Source organism: Streptopelia decaocto (genome assembly GCF_964273445.1).
Source record: "Streptopelia decaocto genome assembly, chromosome: 2".
In the NCBI taxonomy this organism is placed as follows: domain Eukaryota; kingdom Metazoa; phylum Chordata; class Aves; order Columbiformes; family Columbidae; genus Streptopelia; species Streptopelia decaocto.
In genome coordinates, this window is record NC_138655.1 from 79011932 (window position 1) to 79036172 (window position 24241).

The following is a 24241-nucleotide window of genomic DNA, read 5'->3' on the forward strand; positions in this document are numbered from 1 at the left end:
TGGTGGGGGGACCATTTAAAGCCACCAGACACTTCAAAGCAAACATGGGACGTTCTCCTCCTTTCAGCAGGTGTTAATGGTTTCCTCATGGTCTGCCACACAGTGGGGTTAGACCAAAAGATGTAACTAGTTCCCCATCACCACTCCAGTTGTGGAAAAAATACTGGTTTTATTTATTTGAAGAAACTTAGTGCTCACTATTGGGTCTTCCAAAGACTGACTCCGTATCAGAGAGAGGAACAAGACACACAGCTTGAAGCAGACAGTGCAATCCAGAACTGAGCTTCCCACATGCAAGCTTTGGCTTGGCAGGACCCAAGTTCATTATTATGCAAGTATTTAGTGGTCCAGCAAGAGAAATTTGGCTGAGATGTTACTGTGGTTAACTGTCTACGAAGACACAGGCTGCGGCACTGCGGACTAGCTTAAATGAAGTCATTACAAAGCCTTCACACATTCACCACAAAATAATAAAAAAACCCCTCTGCATTATCAGCTCCAATTGTTAAAAACAAGAAAAGCCCTGCAACAATAACTAATTATACCTCTGAAAACTATAAGGCTTAAAAATAATTAAAAAGTTTGAGCTGTCTTTAACTGATTTAAGTGTGGAACGTACATGTTTGTTGTATGGCCGCAAGGGTCAGCAATTTCCTAGTTAAAAATCAAAACCAGATTCAAAAAGTTAGGACTTGGTTGCACCTTTTTTTTCCATATTGAGGCCACAAGCAGTTGTTTCTTCTCCAATGCATTTTGTCCCTACACACGGTTCATTCCCTCAGTGGACCATAAAAAACGCCTACAAAGCACAAGGCTGACGTAACACACAGACTCGCTGCCTGGTGCTTTCTCAAGCAAGGAAACGTTCCAGTGCAACTCCTACACTGAAAAAAAACTAGGTGGTTTTATAAAATTATCTCCTAAGAAGCCCTTTCTCCTCTCTTTCCTGTACTGAGCCTTTTGTTTGAAATCTGTATTAAGAAATCAGCCAGGCTTAAATCACAGCCAATATCAGACATGCGTAAAGGAGGAACGCCACAAAATATTCAGCCGGAGAGCTGTGGGTTGCTAGGACACTGGAGGTCGGGCAGCACTGAAAGGGCAGATTATTCCCACCCCGGCACAGGGCTCCATTCACCGCTGGGTTGTGTCTCTGGGCTGCTGCCTGCACGGGCACCACAACCCATCCCTCCCAGAGCAGCCTCGTTGCCCGGCCCCCCAGGCCCCTGCACGGAACAGCTGGCACACGCCCCTCTGCACCAAAAATGCCCATGCATGGTCCTTGCTGTTCTGCATCACTATGGAGGGCTCACTTCAACCTGGAGGAGCTCAGGACACCGGGGGGGCTGCCTGAGAGCTCTACTGCAGTAGAGTTGCAGCGCGTGGTCTGGAAATCTGCTTTAAGTTTTAAAAGTATGAGGGAACCCCTAACACTGCAGTGAGTAAACTTTCTAAGTCTAGAGAGGGAAATCCAAGTTTACAGAAGGTGATGGGGATCCCTGTGACCAGCACGGACATCTGCCTGGCTGGCAGCAAAAGTTGCGTGATGGCCCAGATAAATGACCCAGCTTAATCCCATGTAATCAGTATGTTAATTACACCTACACTGTATATCTCAGCACATCTCAGATAGCGTCCGTCTAACTTTGCCATTTTTCTTAGAATTTGCTCCGTTGAGCTGCTGCTCTTAGAATCATAGAATCATTTTGGTTGGATGAGACCCTCAGGATCATCGAGTCCAGCCATAACCTAACTATGGCACTAAACCATGTCCCTAAGAACTTTGTCTAAACACCTTTTAAACACCTCCAGGGATGGTGACTCTGCCACTTCCCTGGGCAGCCTGTTCCACTGCTTCACGAACCTTTCCGTGAAGAAATTTTTCCTAATATCCAATCTGAACCTCCCCTGGTGCAACTTGAGGCCATTTCCTCTCATCCTATCACTTGCTACTTGGGAGAAGAGACCAACACCCTCCATGCTACAACCTCCTTTCAGGTAGTTGTAGACAGCGATAATGTCTCCCCTCAGCCTCCTGTTCTCTAGGCTGAACAGCCCAATTGTGCCCCTACGCATTTTCACGGTATAAATTCAGGACTGGCCTTGCAGATCTGCAGGCGACTAAACAAGGGGGTATCAAGATGAGCGGAACGTGTATGTGTGTGTGTTTGTGGGGAAGGGACAGAAAATGAAGGTAGTTGTTTGTTCTTGTGTACATTAATTTCACAGAAAATGGCAACAAATATGTTCTCCTTGGACTGCTTTGTTATAACACAACAGTGTCGGTCCACCCCCCCATTAGGAGTTGGAATGTCTCCTGCTCAAGTTCTTTGATATTTCTGAGAACCAAACCAAAATCAAATTAGGTATTTCAGATAACTCTGAAATTTCCATCCTAAAACAAAGAAAAAAAAAACAAACCTTGACTGATTCCTTCATATATTACATGAACATGAGATGAAGGAGCTCTGCAGATCACAGGTACCTGTGCTGCCACAGAGGCCATGCTGAAGGCACAGGTGAGTCAACATCACCTTGGCTAGAACAGCAAGTAGCTCCTGTGCTTCCTGCAAGCATTGCTAATAATTGCACTTGGCAGAGCAAAAAACCGTGGTGATCTCATTGCTATAGATTATATATTGGCAATCATTAACACTTGCAATGAATGTCATAATATATTTTTCCCTCACAAAAAATATTGCATGAACTACTTCTTTGTTCCAACCCCTATACATCCTGGAAATAAGACTTAGCGACAGTGTAAATTAACTTTATTAGCATGGTGCAGAGTTATCCAGAATGGATGGCAAGAAACCTCCCTTAACACCAATATGGTTATCAGACTACTAACTGATCTAACTACACACATGTACACAGAGAGAAAAAAAATGAGTTATAACCGATGGCAAAATTACATCAAAACTGATCTACTTTAACATTAAATCACCCTCTGAGTGATTTGAGATGGCATTGTTCATCTCCACAAAGCCTGCAGAATTTACAGACAGGGACGCTGGTCAATGGGTTCTTTGTTTCTCCAAGACAAGTTCCACATTTTCTTAGTTATTTGAAGCACACATTGTTGAATCATCTATTTTTAAGATGATCCTGTGAAGAAAATGTCTGCCTTTACAGAACTTCATGGGTTTACAATCTGCTGCTTCACATTTAAATAAGAATATGGCTCTCCGTGCCCCAGAAGTGGATTTTTTTCTGTCCCTCTTCCAAATTTTCTGATCACGGTGAAAACACACCATTAAGATTGGTTAGATGCATCTTCACTACTGACATCCCAGCACTACATTCTCCTGTGACCAGCCAGCAGTGTGGACCCCATGCCACTGCAGTACTGCATATGACAATTCTTCCCTCCTCCTCTGCACAGGCAACTTGTGGCTTTAGGCTGGGTACACAACTGCAGGACAGCTGCACATTTGCCTTGCTCCTCTTCAAAGCTGTGTGACAACAGGCATCGTGGCCCCAGGTACTCTGTTATGTGCCGGCCAGCACATCCAAAGCAGCATAAAAGCAGTAATAACTTAAGTCAAGCATTTAGACGTGTGCTTAGAGCTCATTAAGGCCAATGAAACGTATGTCCTTTAAGGACACGGCTGATTTGAGTTGTGCTAGGTTGTACACGTCTGTGGTCACATGGAAATGGCAATTCTGGATGGCTGAACAGCCATTTCTCCCCTAAGAAATCCATAGGCTGGCTTAAAGGTACAACAAAACATAACCCTTAATGTTTGAGTCAGAAAGAGACACTGAAGATATAAGCAACTTTCCTAAACGCTGCTTTGTTTGCTGTACAAATTGTTTACTTATGTTAAAAACTTCTGTGAAGCCAATTTAAGTGCTAAACCACTTTAAAGAAAAATTGTCATTTCCTCCTTTGAAATACTAGTTGATTAATGAGTCTGGACACTATTTCTTTTTGGCTAAATATGCAGAAGTGGCTGGCAAGCTGCAGATGGGCATACTCATTCTTTTCATGCTGAATCTGGGGCAGCCATTCAAACAAGAAAGCCAGTATCACAGAGGATTTGGTATTTACCTGGCTTTCTGAAAGCAAATGTCTTCTCTCGACCCATCTACTTTATGTCTGCTTGACTGTTAAAAGTTTTGAGGGCCCCAAAAGCCCCAACTTACCACATACTTAATGTTGAACATTTCTAGATCTACAGAGAGAAGTTCCAAAAACATCACCATCTCCTCATGTAAACGCTGGAAATCTAACACAGCACTCTGAGTTTGGTGACAAACTTGCCTTTTCTACACTAAACATTGTGCAATGCTCTCAGGTGTGTGCAACGATCCAAGGTGGCAGCCGAAACTAAACCCCCCGCAGTGTCCCAAATGATTTTCCATGGTGCAATGGGCTTCTTGGCTCACCAGCCACTTCACGGACTGGAAGAGGGCTCACCCTGCACTTAGGACTGAGCAACACCACTAATACTATCCACTAATAATGTCCTGAAGAGTTGTGGTGCTACCACCTCCTCAGCAAAGCTCCCATGAATGGCAGCAGCTGCCCAGCTCCCTGTTGGTTGAACAGGGAATGTACATCAGAACATGGAGGAGACAAACCAACCACAGCAACCTCAAACCTCATCGTGCAACAGCCAAAACCTTCCTGTAGTCTAGGCTGACCACCATCGCACAGCTACGCCTCCGCTTGATGTCCCAAAACATGGACCTTACAGCTACTACTTTCCACTCCATACAACTAAAGCACAACCTCGCTTCTGTTCACAGAATCACAGAATGTCAGAGATCGGAAGGGACCTCAAAAGATCATCTAGTCCAATCCCCCTGCCGGAGCAGGAACACCTAGGTGAGGTTACACAGGAAGGTGTCCAGGCGGGTTTTGAATGTCTCCAGCGAAGGAGACTCCACAACCCCCCTGGGCAGCCTGTTCCAGTGTTGTGTCACACTCACTGAGAAGTTCCTTCTCAAATTTAAGTGGAACCTCCTGTGTTCCAGTTTGAACCCATTACCCCTTGTCCTACTGCTGGTTGTCACCAAGAAGAGCCTGGCTCCATCCTGATGACACTCACCCTTTATATATTTCTAAACATTAATAAGGTCACCCCTCAGTCTCCTCCAAACTACAGAGACCCAGCTCCCTCTAATGACCCAGCTTCCTCCCATTAATTCTAATGGCAGTGTTAGGAATGGACCTGCCTTGCTTCTTAGGCTTGTAAACTACTTTAAACCAACAGAAACAGCAAATTCTGAGTGTAAGTTCGAGAACAAAGATAAGATGCTTTGATGTTCTTCCAGTAAGCACTTCATGTTTAAAGTTTCATCTAACGAGGTGACTACAAATGTTCTGAAATGTACTCAGTCCTTACAAACTTATCACAGTGAGGTTTTCCCCCCCAAAGTCTTTGCTTCTTTGCCACATCCTGTGTCTCAATTTAGAAAAGCCACACTATATATATATATGTACACATAAACAGATACAACTGAAGAGAAAAAAGTTTAGCAACTGACCTAAGTCTACTCTTAAACAACATCACCTTCTGCTTGGGTTTTGTGTTCCGAGGGCAGCTCTGATAAAGATCTATGAACAGCTGGCACAGTACTATAACTTTAATATAATTCCTATCAGCAATCAAGCTGTATTGGAAAGAATAAGTGCTGTTATGCTTCCATTTACATTACAGGTTGTAAACACATTTTTCTCAAGTAAGCCAACAAATGACAAACAAAACAAAGCTTAACTTTTTTGAAACTAAGTAGTTTTAGCAAAAGAAATACTGAATACATACAATTGATGTTTCACACAACAAAAAAACCCTACATTTTGACCAACCTCCACTGTGACCACCTGGGGTTTAAAAGGACACATCTCAACATCAGTGAGAGAAGAGCAACTGCAAGTTACAAGAGCCCCCTTTCCCAGTCCCATAGGCACTTTATCAGATCATACTTCCTCCATCTAGATTTGCAAGGCAAATCCAGGGTTGCTCTTCTTGAGACCAGAATAAAACTCCCATAGACGTCAGTGATGCAGGATCAAACCCATTCCCTTCATAACAGGTTCTCTCAAGCAATTTTAACCTAATTTTCTACCCTGTGGCTGAATACTAATGTTTGCAGAGGCAAGCTCTTTAAGTGGGAAAGCAAGGCAAAAAATGCAGATCCCAGAAGCAAAGCCAATCAGCGGTGAAGAACAGAGCTATTTTACCTGCTGGGTTGGGGGGCTTTTCATCAGGGGCGGAACGGGGGAGTTGATACAGCAAACAAAGTCCAAATATACTGCTGTTATGGTATTGTTTCCATTACTACTGCAATTAATTCTTTTTTCAGGCATATTCTGTTTCCCGAATTTCTCTGGCAAAAGAACTACTGTCTCAAATGTGCCCCATCAAGTTTCTCCAGTAAAACTATAACATTAATTTAGACTTCTGGGTGCTGCAGATCTCTTGCTGGACTCCCTCCACCCCCAAAAACATTTGTCCGCAGCGTCACTTTCTTGCCATGTAATCAAAGCAAAACTACAGCCGTGCCTTATGCCTTAATAAATTACAGGAATACTACAGTCCTAAACTTTACAAAGCTGGTTTTCCCGAATCTGTGCCACGGGTCGCCAAACAACAGAAAAGATCTTTCTCCAGAAAGCAGCACATCACTACAACACACATCTTCCCCCTCTGCACACACAGCTCTACTACTGCTGACTTCTTCCCCGCTCTGTGAACAATCACGCCTTTAACTTTCAAACAGAGTGTGATTTATTAAAGCAGACTACTTGGCAGCAAAGCTCTTCTGGCTTTCGAAAATACGATTAGACCAGTAAATTTAGTCTTTTTTTCATAAACTTGATTCTGCATGCATTTACCCTCTGGAAAAGAAAACACAAGCCCAGAAACATTTTGCTCAGCCAAACTCCAGCCACTTTCTTTTCTCTTTCTGCAAGTCCACTGCACCTCTAAGTATGCAAGATTAAAATTATAAAAAAGCTTGTATGAGTTAAACCCCTTACCTTTTAAGGCTTTTTCACCCGTCAGCGTTCGCCCATCGTGAAAAACTGAATCTTTAGCAGCTGCAGCTACGCACACACACACAGACATGCACAGAATGGGGCTTTCTTCAGCTCACTGGTATTTCAAGTCTTTCATGTGATATCTTTGGCTGTACTTGCTTAATTCATTCCTGCTGCTACTCAAAGGAAGTCAAGCCTGGCGAGGGCTGGCTCTACAGCAATCGCTGCAGATATTCCTGACGAACAGGACATGAGGGCTAATCTCACCTTATAGGCATCAAGAATGTAAATATATTTCACAGCCAACAAATTCCTAAACCTTAAGAGATAAAAAGTACAAAATGCCCTAAGGCACAGTTTAGCAAGGAAGTTATGAAGGTTAAAATTTTTGCTAGTGAACAATACTCTGTACCCCAGCGATGCTTTTGGGGCTCTAAGGAGGGCTATTTATCATGGACTGTGCATATGCCCTTGGTGTAGTTACCATGAGAACACAGCAAACAGGATTTGAATGCAAATTGCCATCTAGAGATGTGGGGGGATTTTTTTTTGTTGTTGTAGTTAAAAAAGAAAGCTTCCAAAGCTTGATGAAGTACACGCTTTTTCTGTGCATACATTTGCATGACAACGCTCGCAATTCAAATACTTGGTAGAGTGCACAAGAGGGAAGAAAAGCCAAGTTCTCTGCTCCGTATTTGTAAAAAGCAAATACTTCAGACTTGAGATCAGTAGTTGCAGATCCACAAGTATCCATCCATGTCTCACAATCATTTACGAAGAAATTCATAAAACAAAAAATCCACCAGGTGGCACAAAATGCAGAATTATTGCAGTGCCTGAAGTCAGCCGGAGGCGGTAAGACCCTCAGACTGATCAATTGCTGCAGCAGTCAAAATTCTTCCCACTTCTAAATATTACACTTACCTATTCAGAAAGAATTACCTACACAGCAGGCAAGCCTTACACTTGGAAAAACACCTCACCCCCAGGCATTTTCTTTTTCCCCAGAATTGTTCTAGCACTTTGTCGTTCAGGACACCTCCTCCCAAGTCCCTACTGAAGCAGCATTTCCTCCCCGCGCGTTCCCCCCACCATGCTCTGTGACCCAAAACCGACTCCCGCCACTCGTGGACAGAGTCCTACCAAAGTCCTACCAGAGTCTTTCCAGGAAATCCAGCAACTGTGCACGTACGTGCTGCAAAACATGCAAAAATCTGTTTGCTTGCGCTGCCTGGAGCTTGATGCAACCTTTACAGCACAGCGCCTGCTCCCTCCCTGGCAGCACCCCATCCCAGCTCTTTTTTTCCCAATTTTCAACTCCTTACACGACGGTCTCTTAAAGACAAACTCTAACACTCTTAGCAAAGGCATGCCTAGTCAGCCCTGCTTAGTAAACAACAAACCTTGATGAAGAAGAAGGACATGCTTGTCTGGGTGATTGCCTGGAGAGAAGAATGACCTACTTCAGCCCAGCAAACAGCGACGCTCTGAGATGGGGACAAAGGGACAACCCAGTGGCTCCCGGGCAGCACAAGCACACGCTGCACTGCCGAAGTGACGGGAGCGATCCTTCGGAGGGGAGACAGCAGGCAGGCACTGCCTGTGCAGCACAGAACTCCTTGCAGGAATCGTCTTGTTCCTTCAGCCCGGGATTCAGATCCACACTGCCGGCACATCGCTGCTGGTGCTTCGCAACTAGGAGCAACTGCTGTCCTCACACCCACTTTCCTTATCACTTTTACCTGAGGAGTCTTCTAGTGCCTGACCTAATTACTCAAGTGATGTGCCAGAAGATGATGCAGCTGAGACATACTCCACAAGTCTTGATTTGAAGCTATGTAATTCAGCAAAACCCAAGGCAACAAGATCCAGGTAGCTGAAATAAGTGGTGTTGGCCGGGCACGATGCCATATCTTATGACTGTGCCTTCCTGATTATGAACAATAAAGTCTTACGAGCTAGTTAAAGGGCTGAGGATAAATAGTTTGTATTTGGCCCCGTGCACTTGCTGGCCTCCGAGACTGGGTGAACATGCTGTGTTTTTGGAAATGGTTGCTCTCCTCCCAAAGGATAAGCCTGAACAGCAGCTCCCTGAGCCTGACCCAGGCTGTCCTGGCAAGCCCGACCTGCGCTCAGAACCTGTGGCTCTGCTTCCTCGAGAAGCAATGGCAGCAGTAATGGGCAGCCAGAAAGCTGCCTTAAAACACGTATTACTGAGAACAACTGAGATTAAAGAGAGACTTTTAAAATAGGCGGTAAGGATCTTTAAGACATGAGCTGCTTATACAGATGTAAATTAATACTACTAGACCTTAACTTTCTACAGGTAGTAACGCACATGCCCAGTAGCTGCATCACAACAATATAATCTATTCCCTTTACTTTTGAAGTAGGACAGAGTAGCTATTAACGTGATGATCAGGCTTTCTATTCCCTTTTTCTTATGGATAGAGAGTCAAGTTTACCCTATGATCTGCTAGCTCCCAGCATCAGAGAACCAGCTTCACTGCAGAAGGGCTACCCCTAGGCTCTGCAACTGCATGAGGAAACCATAAAGACACCTCAGTTTAGGGCCTAACACTTTTTAGCTTTTAACTGCTGGGCTCAGCATCTTTAAAAACCCACAAAGGTATCTGATCCCCAGTAAGGAGACCCAGAGTCTGCTGAGTGATTGAGCCTGGTGTATAAAGCACATGCGTGGTACACAACCACAGTGGGATGTGCACAGAAGTTTGAAGCTGGACCACTTTGTTAAGGATAATTTTTTAAAATAAAGACTTTGAAAAAGCAAAGTTTTATCTAGATGCTTAGCAACCTTGTGCTAAAGGTATAGTACAATATCGCCAAAGTTCAGAGCCTCCCTCTCTGCATCTTTCAAGGTTTTATATCAGTGCTGTTCTCAATGTAGTGGCATCAGACTTGCACTCTCCTTATCTGTATTTCCACAAAAAAAATCTCTCTACAAGGTGAACTCAGTAATTTATGCAGTCTCAATATGACAATATTGCAATTCCAGCTTGACAAACAGTTCACACAGTGCATTCACTGAACTTGTACCTGCTCCACACCCTGCACACAATCATCCTTGCAGATGGAGACAAGCTGGTCTCTCATTGTCTCTTTGTACCACGTTCCTGAGCTGTACCTCTAACTGGTATTTAGGTTGGTATCATGCTATACTTACATTTGTAATGATTCAGAGCTATTTTAAGAGTACAAGTTTAATTCAGACGCCAAGTGAAATATGTTTGCATCTTATTTTGTACTAGGGGACATACTGCTTGCTATTCCAGGGTGTCTCAAGGCTATTAATGACCTATACCTCAAAGTATATTGCAGGTGCCAATAGCCACACCTTGATCCCTTTAAATGCCTCTGTCCCCAGAAGTGATGTTAGCAATCTTATTGCCTTGATAGTAATTTTCCCAGAACGAATATGGAGCACGATAGGACTTCTAAGCAGCAGTAAACCTCACAGAATTTATTACAGACCTTTTTCTACCAGTCTTCCTTTGAATTGCAAAGTTACGACCAGTTTCACTTTTTCTGTAGCTCCCTGTAACCTCTACCCTGCAGTAGGTTTACAATACAGGTTTAATTTTGTACAATTTCTTTACCTTGCCTAATTAAATTAATAGAAAAAACAACAACAACAACAACTGAAGAGAAACAGAATTGCCCCTTCAGAGCTCCCAAGCTTCAGAGAAGGTGGCTTTTATCTTACCACTGGCAAGATCATCACTGCAACAGAGAAATGAGACAGACAATAAATGAGCAGGCAGGGAGCTGAGTAAAGACCCTGCAATGCTGTTCAGGTGGCACACACCAACACAGGTTTAAAAAAAGAAAAAATACATCAAAAAAACAGCAATCAACAACAACAACAACAACAAAAAACAACCCACAAAAAACAAAAGTGAAATTACCGTCTATATCAAACATTCTGTGCCAAGTCTAATGAAGCCAGGATTTTGCCTGTCAGGACCAAACTGGACTTAGAGCCGTAACCAAAGAGAAGTGGATGCACCTATGTATGTGCAGGAGAGAACAACCACATCTGAACCTGCTGAAGTCTCAAGGACAGGCAATTACAATCGAGGTTTTAAGAGACCAGCACAGATGCTGATGCTGGAGGTGGGGGTCACTCGCAATGAATACGCCGATATTATGTCACGTACTATGACCATGCCAATATATTTTCTGAAGAAAAATCCTAAACGGAGAAGGGAACTGGAGAAGGCACTTGAGCAAATCTGCCTTAGGCCAGCTCCTTCTGGCCAATGGGAAATTTTTTGCTTCTGAAGTAGCTTGCATTCAAAGTTCAGATTTTAAATTTACCCTGAACTGTCTCCTGAGCAGCACCAAGGCTGGGCAACTTCATCAGTAGCAGCAAGCTGGAAGAAACATGCAGCTGACAGCTGTAGCAATGGTTGTAGCTTGGTTTAAAAAGACACTCGTGGTTTGTTTTTGGTTTTGTGTGTGTGTGTGTGTGTGTGTGTGTGTGGTGGTGGTGGTTTTGGTGGGTTTTGTTTGTTTTAATTTAAGATGCACAAAAAGGATAGATGGAGACCAGAAAAGGCAAGGTTTCAGGGAGAAATCAATCTCAGACAGAACAGGAGGCAAGAAAAGAAATGTGAGTCCAAGAAACAGGGAAAGACGTGTCAAAGTTCAACTGGATGAAATGATATGTAGTTGTGCAAGCTGCACTGAAGATAAGTGGAGTTGAGGAGAAAGACCCTTCATTAGCAGAAAATACTCATTAAACATACGAAGTGGAAAAGTTTCCACGTTATGGCTAGTTCAGAACAGACTGGAAACTGTGAAAACAGATACACTGATTGTTTGGGGGTCTCAAAAACATTAATGGGTCCTCTGTTCTTCTGCCTGCTCGCTGAAATGGCTTGTGGCAAAAGGTCACGTACTCTGTGCGCTCCCTTTAGGAAACTGCACTAATGAGTGCAGATGCTGTTTGACATGTAAATGCTCAGTGGTTTACTGCATATGCTGAATTGTTTTTGCTTGCCACTGTAACAAATTTAATATTAAGCTTTTGATCAATTAAAAAATCAAATAATTACAGTAAATTATCACATCTCTTATCCAACATGAATACACTTTAATGTCTAGAAGAGCAAAGGAAGTACTGTCTGCTGCATGTTCTGCTTTTCAAAGCCTTCAATTTGTCCTCCCTCTGTTCAACATCATTCACCTACAGAATTCAAACATATTTCCAGACTAAAACAGCTCTCAAGCACCACCGCCTTCTCCCCTCCAGAGTTATAGAGGATGCTCACCAATAGGTGTGTCACCTATTCGTACCCAACCCAGTGAGCAACAAGTAGCTTGAAAGGCTCCTGATAACACAACTTCTGCTCTCCCCTTGCCGAGTCTCTCTGGTTCAGCTCCCGTTTAACAACACGTATTTCAAAACCATAACTAAAAAACCCATTTATTTCACATCATTTGCTATTTGGCAAGCGCTGCTTAAGTACTTTTGGAAGAGTGATGTTTTATCACTCCACATTACCATCACTGCAGAGTAAAAATGATGGATGGAAAACACAGAGGAAAACAGTCAGTGAAGATTTTTACTCTCTTTCAACCGCAGTTTCTCCTTTTCAGCGGCTAATCTGAATGTTTCAAGCAGTTACGTTTCTGACCAGCCCTGCAGAGTGAGTCATGTATGCGCTAATCCCTGGTAGTCCATGCACAGCTCACACGTCTCTGAGTGGTGCTGGTTCAGAGCTATGCAAACTGACTCACCTTATTTTGCTTCGTGTAACTGAAAAGAAGTAACAAGTTGTATGACACTATAAACTATGAAATGTTTAACGTGATGTGCATCCACAGAATCAAGCTGAGCTACAGAGGAGCCAAATACTGTTCATGTGCTTGCTTCTGTACCTGCACCATTGCAGAAGGAGCAACACCAACAATGTCACAAGGCTGGCACTAAAAACCACTGCGCCTGTGAGACATGAGGGGAACCGGAGGCAGTGCACAGAGGACAAAACTTGAAACAGTGAATCCCATTTTGAGAACACATGCCTGGGTGAAGAATGCCATCAACAAGTACTATGTATGACTTCCCTTCTCATTTTCCATTGAGTCTTCCACTGAATCAGCTACAGCGGGTAAACTGTGTCACCCTTTTCTCTAGTCTTGTTCTTCAAATAGGATTTCTTATTTGGTAAAGCCATTGAATCAAGTTAAATTTGCAATAAAATTAAAGCAAATGGAAAACAAGGACAAACATTTTTGTGTAAGATTTCGGGGAAATTTTATACGTACTTTGAAAGGGACTGTCTACAGGGATTTTCCAATCTGTTCCTGCATGCACTCCTGCAAATTAGATGCGGTTTCCTGAGACTGAGGCTGTCTCAAGCTCCTTCTGTTTGTACAGCTGCTAATTCTGTGAGAACTTTGTTTTAATGATAGTAAAATATATGTGCAGATACAGTAGCATATGCCAAATTTCTCAGACATGGAGTATTCTAGTGGGAAAAAGACTGGTAGAGCAACAAGGAACATGGGAGTGGGAACTCGGTGGTTTCCTTGCTATGGAAATGCAACTAGCACCTGGTTCTTGCATCAACCATGGCAAATCCTTGTGAATTTGGTACTGTGGAGATGAGCCTTACTTGGATGCAAAAGGACAAATAAAGAAAACACATGAGTTACGGAGATTCTTCTTACACTCCGGCGGCAGCAGGTGGGCTTTATAAGGGTCATGGGGTCTCCAGGCAGAAACAGGAGCAGGGAAGAAAACAAGCCTTTCAAAACTGCCCACCCTGAGTGATGAGGGGCTTTGCTACACACATGGGCTCACAGACCCCGGCTGCTGTCACCCGTGGGGCTTTGGCTACCTGGTGGCTGCAAACCTCAGAGCACCAGCCACTTCAGGAGGCAGAAAGCAGGTCTTACTCACTTCCAGGCTGTTCCCTCTTGCTATGGTGCCCACAATCTGCACATTATTTGACACACCACAAGTAACAGTGCAAAAGCAGACCAAATAGTTAGCAACTGAAAACATGTAAAGCCAAGGATGTACCATCCAGAGAACACAAAAACCTGCAATGCAATCTGCCTGGTTTGATGTGTTAGTGTCCTGATTAACCAGATATCCCAGAAAAATGTAACACGTAAAATTGGATTTATATCAAAGTCAACTATTTGTAAGTTGCCATGTGAAAATCATAAACTGGATTTCTTAGCACCGCTGCCTGTTGCATTTTTGACATAAGCAGACCATACCTGAATAACGGTCTATAAAGCCAAAGACAGATGCATAAAACCCCAGAATATCAGTACCAGGCTAACAATGCTAATTCCAGCAATTACTATATGATTACTGCTTCATTTCTAGCAAGCCCTCCAACATATCTAAAGTCTTGACATTGACTTTCATTATCTATGACTCAAAAGAGAAATTCCTACAGTAACCCATAGTTTCCAGGACTCTTTTGACAACATAGTTCTGTAGCAGAACAAAAAAGCCAGCATGAAGACACCTAGAGCTGTACATAAACTGAAAGATTAAGAGTGCGATGAGAGTCATTCATTCAGACCAGTTTTTCTATATGCAACACCATTCGCTGCCTCTAGTGATTTAAAACAAACTTCGCAGTTTTGACATTTTCCTCCTACAAAGGTTCCCACAGAATTGTCAACTGTGCAGTGCAGCCTTCTACCTTCCTTTTATAACCACCCTTAGAGCCAGTCATTTCTCGGAGTTGTGAGCAATGACTATTAAAAAGATGCCCAAAGACATGGCTCACCTTTTAAAAAAAAAAAAAAACAAAATAAAAATCAAAAGCCTTTCCCAGTGCCTTCACCCTGCAAAGCCTTTTACAAAGTCAGTGAAGAATGCTACCCTCTGCTTCACACAGCTGTAAATAACCAGACAGGCAGCGGAAGGTTAGGCCTGAGATGTACAGAAAAGACAGGTGGGATTTTAAATCTTACCTTCTGCACGTTGGGCTTGATGCACCGAACAAAGAATGGATTTGAAGAACTCAGCGTTGCCATTAAAGAATGAAGCGATTCCTAAAACACAGGTAGAAAGGAGACAGCACTTCACCAGCCGACTTTTTATACAAGCAACATACCCCAGAAAAGCTCCTGCAGCTCAGCATTGCAGGCAACATCTAACTGCAGCACCTAGTGGTGCACACCAGAAATTACTATAGGTTGTAAGCTCTTGCTTTTGAGGATACAGAATCACCAATAGGCATGTTCCTTTCTTCCACGGACCAAAGCTTTCATCACTGTTTTACAGCAAACAAGATATACAGATCGATATGAGGAAAGCTGCCTGTAAGGAAACACCAAATTGGAAAGCTGCTGTTTCAGGGATCTTTTGAATGAGTGCTTAAGACTTAGGATACACATTCCCAAATCTCTAAACTCAAGCAAGTCAAAAGGAAAGTTAAGGGGTCTAAGGCGAAACTGAAGTACCCACAAAACCAGATTTTCTCTTTTTATTTCAATCACCACATACCCACTCATTTTCCATTTTCCCTGCCATCACCAGCATTTTGTGCACAGGGAGTTCACCTTTCTTGTGAGGTCTCAACCTTTCTTGCTAAAAGGACACTCTTGATAATAAATGTAAGTCAACAAGAGGGTAGAAAAAATGTTAACGATTTCAGAAAAAGAGTTACTTCAGAATACAGTAGCATTTTATCAAAACTGGATTTTAAAACACACATGGCTGCCAAAATTCACAAAAATTGAGTAAAGCATAGAGTGGTAAAGAAAACACATCTTACTGAAAGACAATTCCAACAGCATTAAGCAGACAGTTTCACAGTTATTTCATGTGACAGCAAATTGCCTTTAACGATACAAAGTGAGATTATAAGGTTCAGTATAAAAAAAAACTTAGAAAAAACTCTTTTTTTTTTCCTGAGTTTCAAAACTCTGAGTGACCCAATACACATTAGACTATCAGTTGTTTGAACCTCAACTGGGAGATGAAAATCATAAAAACCCCTCAGTCCTTTTATGATTATTACTTTAATTACACATCCACCCCTTTCCCTCCTGAGCCGTCATTCCATATCTTATTCCAACTTGCCTCATTTTCTATCATTAAGTATGATAAACCATTTTAAACTGAAGTCTTGCTCCAAAGAGCCCAGAAAGCTAGCAATGATGATGTTTCACCCCTCTAAGGTGGCATGGGGTGCCAGGCAGCGGAGAGAATACAGAGCAGGCTGCCAAGAAGACAGAAAACTCACTTCTTAAAAGCAGCAACACTGTGTGTCCTATCATATATTTTGGAGCGAAACTGCCAATAGCAGCCTGTTGCAACAAATTCTTGCTTTAATAGGCAAACCAAGGGCTTTCTTGATGATTAAACACCAAGTGATAAAGGCAAGAGGCAGAGCTGTGGCTGTGCACAGGAGCTGGTACACAGCAAAGGGAGCAAACGGTGAAGTGAGTGGGAACATAAAACAATAGTTCTGTGGTTTGTTTGCCTTTGCCAGTCAACATAGCAAACATTAAACATCCAGAATATACAAAGACAAATATTTTCACCTAGAAACAAATACTTGCAGTTTCAAAAAGTAAAGGTTTCATCTGTATTAAACCTGTGTGAACTTACAATATTTACGGGCAACCAAGCCAGTTCTCAGACTTTTAGCAACACAGTCTGCTACCTAGAGAGACTGCAAAGTTTGTCAGTCTAAACAAAAATGATTTAATCTGTTTTCACATTCATCTGTGGTACAGACAGCCTGATTCTACACAGTGCTGCGTGCCCTTAAGTCACTGTCAGGTGACGAGCTAATCTGAAGTTTGCCCTGCTTTAAGCAGTAGGCTGAAGCAGATGGTGTCCAAGCTCAGCTATCCTCACCCCCAGGCCCACATTAGGCAGGCTGTCAAATGAAATGAAGAGTTAACCAACCTATCATGAGAATAAAACTGTGAAGGTAAAGTTCTTATCTTCAGTTGAAACAAGATGGACTAAACCCTGGAAGGCTTTAAAACATGGAAAAAAAACACTCAACCTAATTCTTTGGGAACAGGATGATGTGAAGGTCAACCTCTCGTAAAGCAGCTTGGCTGGTTAATGGCCAGTTACTGCAGCTTTAGATAAGGGGCAACGATGTTTTGATTTCATGTTTTACCATGTTTTACATTGCCCAGGGGCTCTGACCAAGACTAAAAGGAACTCTGTGTTATGTTCTACCTTGCAAAGTGCATGCAAAAATATGATCAATTTTTATATAGTAATATCTTAAAGGTCTACTTTGCACAGGTACAAATGACTAAGTGGAAATAGTACCTTCTGCTACCCCAGAGAGCTAGCAAATAGTACCACCACCGCATCACAACAAGTGGGCATTGCCCGAGATGAGCAACAGTAGCACTGAGCAAGCTGTCCAGGAAATATAACATTAGTGTTTTTTAAGAAAAGACATGGTGTGTGTTCCAGCACACACACCCTGCTATTCTGTCCAACAGTCTGCAATAGTCTGTTAGGAGAAAATCTGCCCTCAAGGGGTTTGAGTCTGCTCCCTTTTTAAGTAAAAGTGAATGAACAGCACAAATGTATATTAATTCAAACAAAATGAAAGACAACTAATCCAGACTTGTACTTACGCAATTTTGAGAAGGTTTTGTGCCAATCTTTCTGTTTTACATAATTTGCAGATAGACTTTATGCTAGATTTCAATTTGATGCCATTTTTGATGGTAGGGCTATAAAGCCTCATAAAAAGGTGTTTCATGAAAATGCTTTCTAAACTTCAAGCTAAAAAGGCAACACCTTAATGAGGTATTTATTCAGTACTTATTTTTCTTAGCAGACAGCACTGCTGTAAGGCTTTGTGCCACTTTGTGGTTGGTTTTAGATTAGAAAGAAAAACCGGGAGTACGGTGACCCACTTCACAGATGAGCTTTAAAATAAGGACAAATAAGCAAGTGGAAAGCAACGGGAGTTTTGTGCAGGTGGCGTGATGCAAAGGTTAGTTTCTGCTTGAAGCTATCATCAATCAGTTGATTAGTAAGTGCATTTTCACAGAAGCGACAGCAACGTTTTAATGCTGAAGTTTTGCCTGCTTTAATCCGCAACTGTTCTTTACTGAGCAGGGTTTATCAATAACTGATTAGCTACAGAGCAGAGACAACACATTAACTAACCTTGAACTGGAGACTGACAGTGGGTTTTCGGTGCTTGCTTCCACATTTAAGGGTGTCTTGATTGTTGCGACTTGAGACGTGTTCAAACAGATCATAGATGAAATCAAGACTGAAATGGGAAGGAAAAAAAAAAAACATCTCTAAAGTATATCTTAACAGACTACAAGGTTTACCACTATAGAAGGCAAAGAAAGCACTGCATCTTGAAAAGAAGCTCCTCCATGGAAAAAAAAAAGCTTAATGATTTTCTCTACAATTTTTAATAAACTATAGGTTTTGCCTTTGAAGAATTTATGCAAAGGAATAAAAAAACCCAAACCAAAATAAGGCAAAACAAAACAAACAAGTTCTGTCCTCTCCCCTGCCACCACATCAGCAGGGAAAAGAAGTGTGAAGTTCCTTCATTCACTCAACCAAAACTCCAGCTGATTGTAATGGGAACTGTACCTGGACAACGACTAAAAAACCAGACTTCCCGTTTGTTTGGGGCCATAATACAAAATAACCACCCACAAGAGCCTTATTTTCAGATACCAGCAGAGTATGCTGCACTATCAGTCTGCTATCCTCCTCTTACCGCTCTACAGAAATGCAGATCTTTTAACTTCATTGGAGTTGCTCCAGACAGATGTTGGTGCAAGAGCAAAACCAGGCCCAGCAGCTCTAGCTCATTTATTACTTTTACCTACATACTTGAATTGACAGATGTTATGTCAGATACATCATGAAACCAGAACAAACAACACACAGAGGGAAACACTTATTCAAGTTTCCCCCGCACAGAAGGGCTTAAGAGATTAACAAGCAAGCAACTCCCACAGCGAGGCAGGATGGGTGACACCCAGGCTTAGCTCTGTCCTCCTCTGTCACCTCGCTGTGTGTCCTGAAGTCTCAACTGTACACCTACAGAAAGGGATGTGGTACCGCTCCAGCTCACAGAGCACCCACCACAGTAGAATGACAGGAGGCATGCAGGTACCAAAGACATCCAAGCTCAGACTTTCTGTCACATAAATCTTGAAAGAAACTCTCCCTTTTAAGCTATTACTATATGGGAATTTGCACTGTAGTAGGTCTCCGACACTAAGCTTTCACCCAAATCAGGGAAAGCCAGGAATACAAGCAAATCAGGCTATCTGTAAAGCAAAAAACCCCCATGCATGCACACTGTCTATGAGTAGCAAGTGAGCTCTCTAGCAACCCTCTGGACTGAACAGGGATGAATTACTGCACCATGTGGGAAAACGCAACTTAGTGAGAACCGATTTCAGTCAGATGTGCTTACAGGTACCTCTGATAATTCTTCTACGCTCCTTTCAACTCTGTCAAGGTCTGATGCTATGCAACATTTAATGTATTCAAACTCTGGCAGATATGACACCCCTAAATGAAAATTGCAGAAACATACCTGCTTTCACGTAACAAGTTCAGGAGATCGTCTCTGAAAGTATCTCTGTTCTTCTCCAAGATCCCCCTGACATCATACTGGACCTAGAAGGAAACAGAGCTGGTTCAAACAACAAGCCAAGTAATCAGGCACCTCTCACAACAGCGGTGCTGTAAAAAGCACTGAGGGACCAGAGCACTTTAGTTAATTTTCAGCAGCCCCAGGGTAAAATTAAGCTAATGAAAACTCTGCTTGGAGTAATTTCAGAAAATAAAGAAAATTACCTCCCCAGCATAGTGCTTCACTCCAAAGTTGTGAACGGCAACTCTTGGTTTTACATAAAACGGATTGTTCTAAGTGGAGGGGAAAGAAAAGAGAAAAATATTTTGGGGGGGTCAGGGCGTGGAATGATATAAAGGATCACATTATCCTCTCAACCCAGATCTAAACAAACCCTTGTCTTCCAGTGAATTCCATGAAAGATTAGTGCTCCGAAAGCAAACAACCAACTTATAACAATAATAGGATTTGTTAGTCTGGGCTGCTTCAAATGCAGTAATAACAGATTTATAGTATCTAAAAAGGCATTATACTAATCCTGAACCCATCTGGCAGAACCATCTATTAAAGATACTTTGAAAAAGAAGGCTCTGTCTTAAACTGGCAGTTACGAAGATTGGTAGACATACGCTTGTATCCCAGAAATTCTCAAAAATAATTCTAGGATCACAAATAAAGGTAACACTAATCCAGATGGAGGAAACAGCAACCTTTTGGTAAATTACATCGAGATGAATACTTCATTAAATTAAAGGAAACTGAAGATCTACCTAATTTGTGTTACTGCAGGTTGTCAGAGCATTAAGAGCAGAACTTGGCTTATTCACCAGTATGAAAATCTTTAACTGGACAGTAACAAGGGTGCGTTCTTCCAGGTAGCCAAATGACATGGATTGCCACAGAAGTAGGATCACATCCAAAACATCCTCTACACTTATGCACCCACATATTTGAGCCATAAATTTCTACAGAAGACCCTCCGTATTTGCATAGAATACATGAGCAAAACATCACGTACAGCATGCTGGGTATTCAACTTCTCCAGCAAGGTGGAGTCAGTAGCTTGAGGAAAATGGCTCTCTTCATTGATGAGTGCCAAGAGGCCCAGTTTCTACAACAGCAAGAACAGGCAGAAGATGAATCAGTGCACAGATGGACACAGACCTTGTCCCCAGTTTGAAAAACCTACAAAGTTCTTGAAATTATCACGTGCAGAGAGGCACAAACCCAGCCGTAAATGACTAAAAGCCCACTCTCACAGAGGACTGGAATCCTGTTTTTCTGGCAACACTCCTTTTGAAACGTACAGCATATGATACATGGGCAAAATATGATATACGGGCAAAATAAAGAAAAAAAAGCTACTGGAAGAAGCAACAGTTCTCCTGATGGAGTTTTTAGCTGCATACAATGAGATTGCTCCAGAATATGTAACTCCAGCCTCCAAGATCTCCAGCGAGATCTCCCTTAAATCTGAGGAGTTTGTGTAAACAGCCTTTCAAAAATTTTTCTTCCATGAAATTGTCTACTTACTTGTTGAATCAATGCAAACTTTTAGCACCCAGAGGCATATCAAAAGACACACAGTTTAACTCCACACTGCACGAAACAAAACCTCCCTTAGCTTTGCATATGCCTCTGTGTAATCTCCTTTGATGTTCCCTGCTTCTCATACTAGAGGAGGCTGCAAACAAAGCAAGCTACCCTGCAGTCAATGAATGTGTCCAGCATGCTTCAGGTTGATACAGCCTCTCAGAAAAACACAGTTCTCCAGGTGCACATTTTCATAAGCCGCTTCCCACTGGCACAGAGCAGCTCCTGACAAACCCCAGCGCCCTGACAGCTGTCACGTCCCGGCAGCTGGATCCCCTGCCCGCTGCCCTGAGCTTCTGCCATCGCCTGAACTCCGGCGGCCACGCTCCCTGCTGCAGAGATAAACTCACGCCACTGTACAAGCTGGCAGAAGTGAACACGGATGAAAAAAATATATCTCTTCAGTTTTGTCATCCAGCCAGAGTTATCAGTTCTAGGTGGTGAAATTAGACCTCATCTGCCTGTCACCACCAACGATCCTACCAAAAACTCTGCAGAAACTTCATGCTCTTTGGCATCTTAGTACAAATAAGAGAACAAACAAAATTATAGATGAAGCAAAATCAGCAGGCAACAAATGAGGATTACTCGCATCCCACAAAAAGACATCACAGGAGCAAGAGACTGTCATTTTTTCTGCTTCCTCTTTCTATTCTTATTAATCATCTCCAAATATTGCTTTTGTATACTGTTAAAAGTTAAAACAATGAAAGATGTGTATATTGAGCTTACAATATAATGTAGAACATGTCCGTACATGAAAGAGATGTGACTGAAAGATCACTACTTAAACATGAAAGAGTCACCATTCTCTTCATGTGTTCTTTGTGTTGGCGAGTGTTTTAAGAATAAAAACTAGAAATAGGTACTGGTATCAAATTCTTTATTACCTTTTCAATAAGATCCAAGCACTCTCCATTGTCTGTCCAGTCAATATCCTCCCAAACTAGTCCTTCCCTAAAAAACAGAAGGAGGGCCTTTTCATTCACAAGTACAAAGAAAATATTTCAAATAGAGAAACAGGAGGATTTTTGTTGGAAAATACAGCAATATCAGCTTGCTTTTAAAAAATGCACAGCCCCAGACTAGATTTTCGAAGAAAGCAAAGGTAGCTGATAACCCAGATTTCAAGTGAACACTGACATTTTAAAAATTCTTTCACATTTCACCTGTACCTCTTACCTGCTGTATTCTAGTTGCTCCAAGGAAAATATGTGCTTGTTGAAATACTCCTGAAGCTTTTCATTTGCATAGTTAATATTGAACTGCTCAAAACGGTTTACCTGAAGAGACAAGAATTTTTGAAAAATGCACAGACTCCAAATATTCTACTTTGCAAACAAGGAACTGCTTTAAGTTGCAACATGTTTAATTATCAAGTTCCAGAGAAGATGACAAAGATATGTAGAATGATGAAGCATAAATATCACACAATCCATCTGCACAAAGATTTGAAACTTACCTCAAAGTTTTCAAATCCAAATATGTCCAAAATTCCAATGGACTTGAAGTCTTCCTTGCTTCTGATTCTGCTGTTGATTTTCTTGATGACCCAAGCAAAACACTGAGAATAAAGTGCCATAGCCATAGAATCTCTGCTGTCTATTGCCTGCATTAACGAAAGAACACACAACACATCAGTCACCCCTGTAACTGAGAATTTACCACTTTGCCAGTCAGTGTCCCTTGCATAGCATAAAGCAAGGTATAATGCAAGCAGGTCTGTGTTACTATGTACCTTTACAGCAATTGTATTAGCAGTTACAGAGAGTCCTGATTTAAACTTTAACAGTGTAAGTTACAACAGATGTACACCTACAGAGCTTTAACATTATATTTTAAAACTAAAGCACTCAAAAAATAGGAAATTTTAGACTTAAGGTGCAGAAGAAGAAAAGAGAGGCTAGGAAATAACACCTTAATTTAGACCTTTCTAGAGGCAAGCATAATGTTATGTATACCTTTTTCTAATCCCCTTCTTGTAAATAATAAAGTTATTTTGCTTTCAAAAATGCCTACCTGACACAAATGTACATAATGAAAAATATCAGCCTACATGATTCGATTTTGGAAAAAAATGGTAAGCAATCAGACTTAATAACAAGAGCCAAGCTACAAGCCCTAGCTAGAATGACAGGATGAGATATACAGAAATGTATATACACCCTTCCCAAAAAACTATGCAGTATTTTTGAAAGCAACTCTGATTCATCATCTAAACTTCTGATCTTGAGCAGCCAGTGATTTCACTGGACTCAAAGTCTGAGCCATGTATTTAACAGACCCGAAAAGCATGTTGAAACTGAGCTGTCTTTACCTGTTGTATACTAAGAGGTGTTAGGATTTCTTCTCCCCTGAGTATCATTGACCTCTGTGTCAACGCTTCAGTTAGCTGTGTGGAGTCCAGCCCCAGTAGTTCAGCAGACCTACCCAGAGCTGGCAAAATAAAGAGACATGCAAATATTTCCTTGAATGTATAAGGCTATGAAACCAATTATTATTATTACCACCATTTAGGATGTGTCTAAAATGAAGGGGATAGTGGACCAGAGATAAAAACACAACTAGAGATTCTAGGATATGTTTTTGCTGCTCATGAAAAGCCACAGTATCATAAATAAGCACAGCTGAAGGAATTTAGCAGTAAAAATTCATCACAATAACAAATATTTATTTTCTTCTTAATGTTACATGTGGAGGACTAAATCAACCTACTGCTTACACTAACATATTTTCCAAGATACAAACAGTAATTCACTCTGTGTCCACATGAATGCCTTTCAGCTTCCCTAGGGATGATGAGGACAAAGAAAAGCAATGAATTTTTTTTCTTACATGCATAATTTAAATTGCAATTTTGCTGTAATGTGGTATATAAAGCAGAATGTAATGCTACGCTTCACTGCTGTATTTGGACAAGCTTTTAAAATTCTCACCAGCCCAATATTTAGACATACCAGCATGCACTTTGGATTTGTAACTGAGGTACTGAAAGCTCTAACACAAGATACCTTCAGTGGAGACCTCAGTTCAAGGCGCGAGCACTATGTTTTGTCAG

At 41.8% G+C, this 24241-nt stretch overlaps 1 protein-coding gene across 1 annotated transcript in view; it reads right to left on the bottom strand.

Moving 5' to 3' along the window:
- The window catches only part of MYO10 (myosin X), a 161850-nt gene that overhangs the window by 40804 nt on the left and 96805 nt on the right, over window positions 1-24241 (bottom strand). The window contains 9 exon segments of the mRNA XM_082047078.1: window positions 14957-15037; window positions 18144-18252; window positions 19552-19634; window positions 19815-19883; window positions 20609-20701; window positions 22074-22140; window positions 22366-22466; window positions 22646-22792; window positions 23501-23619. Coding sequence (XP_081903204.1) covers window positions 14957-15037; window positions 18144-18252; window positions 19552-19634; window positions 19815-19883; window positions 20609-20701; window positions 22074-22140; window positions 22366-22466; window positions 22646-22792; window positions 23501-23619 — 869 coding nt within the window.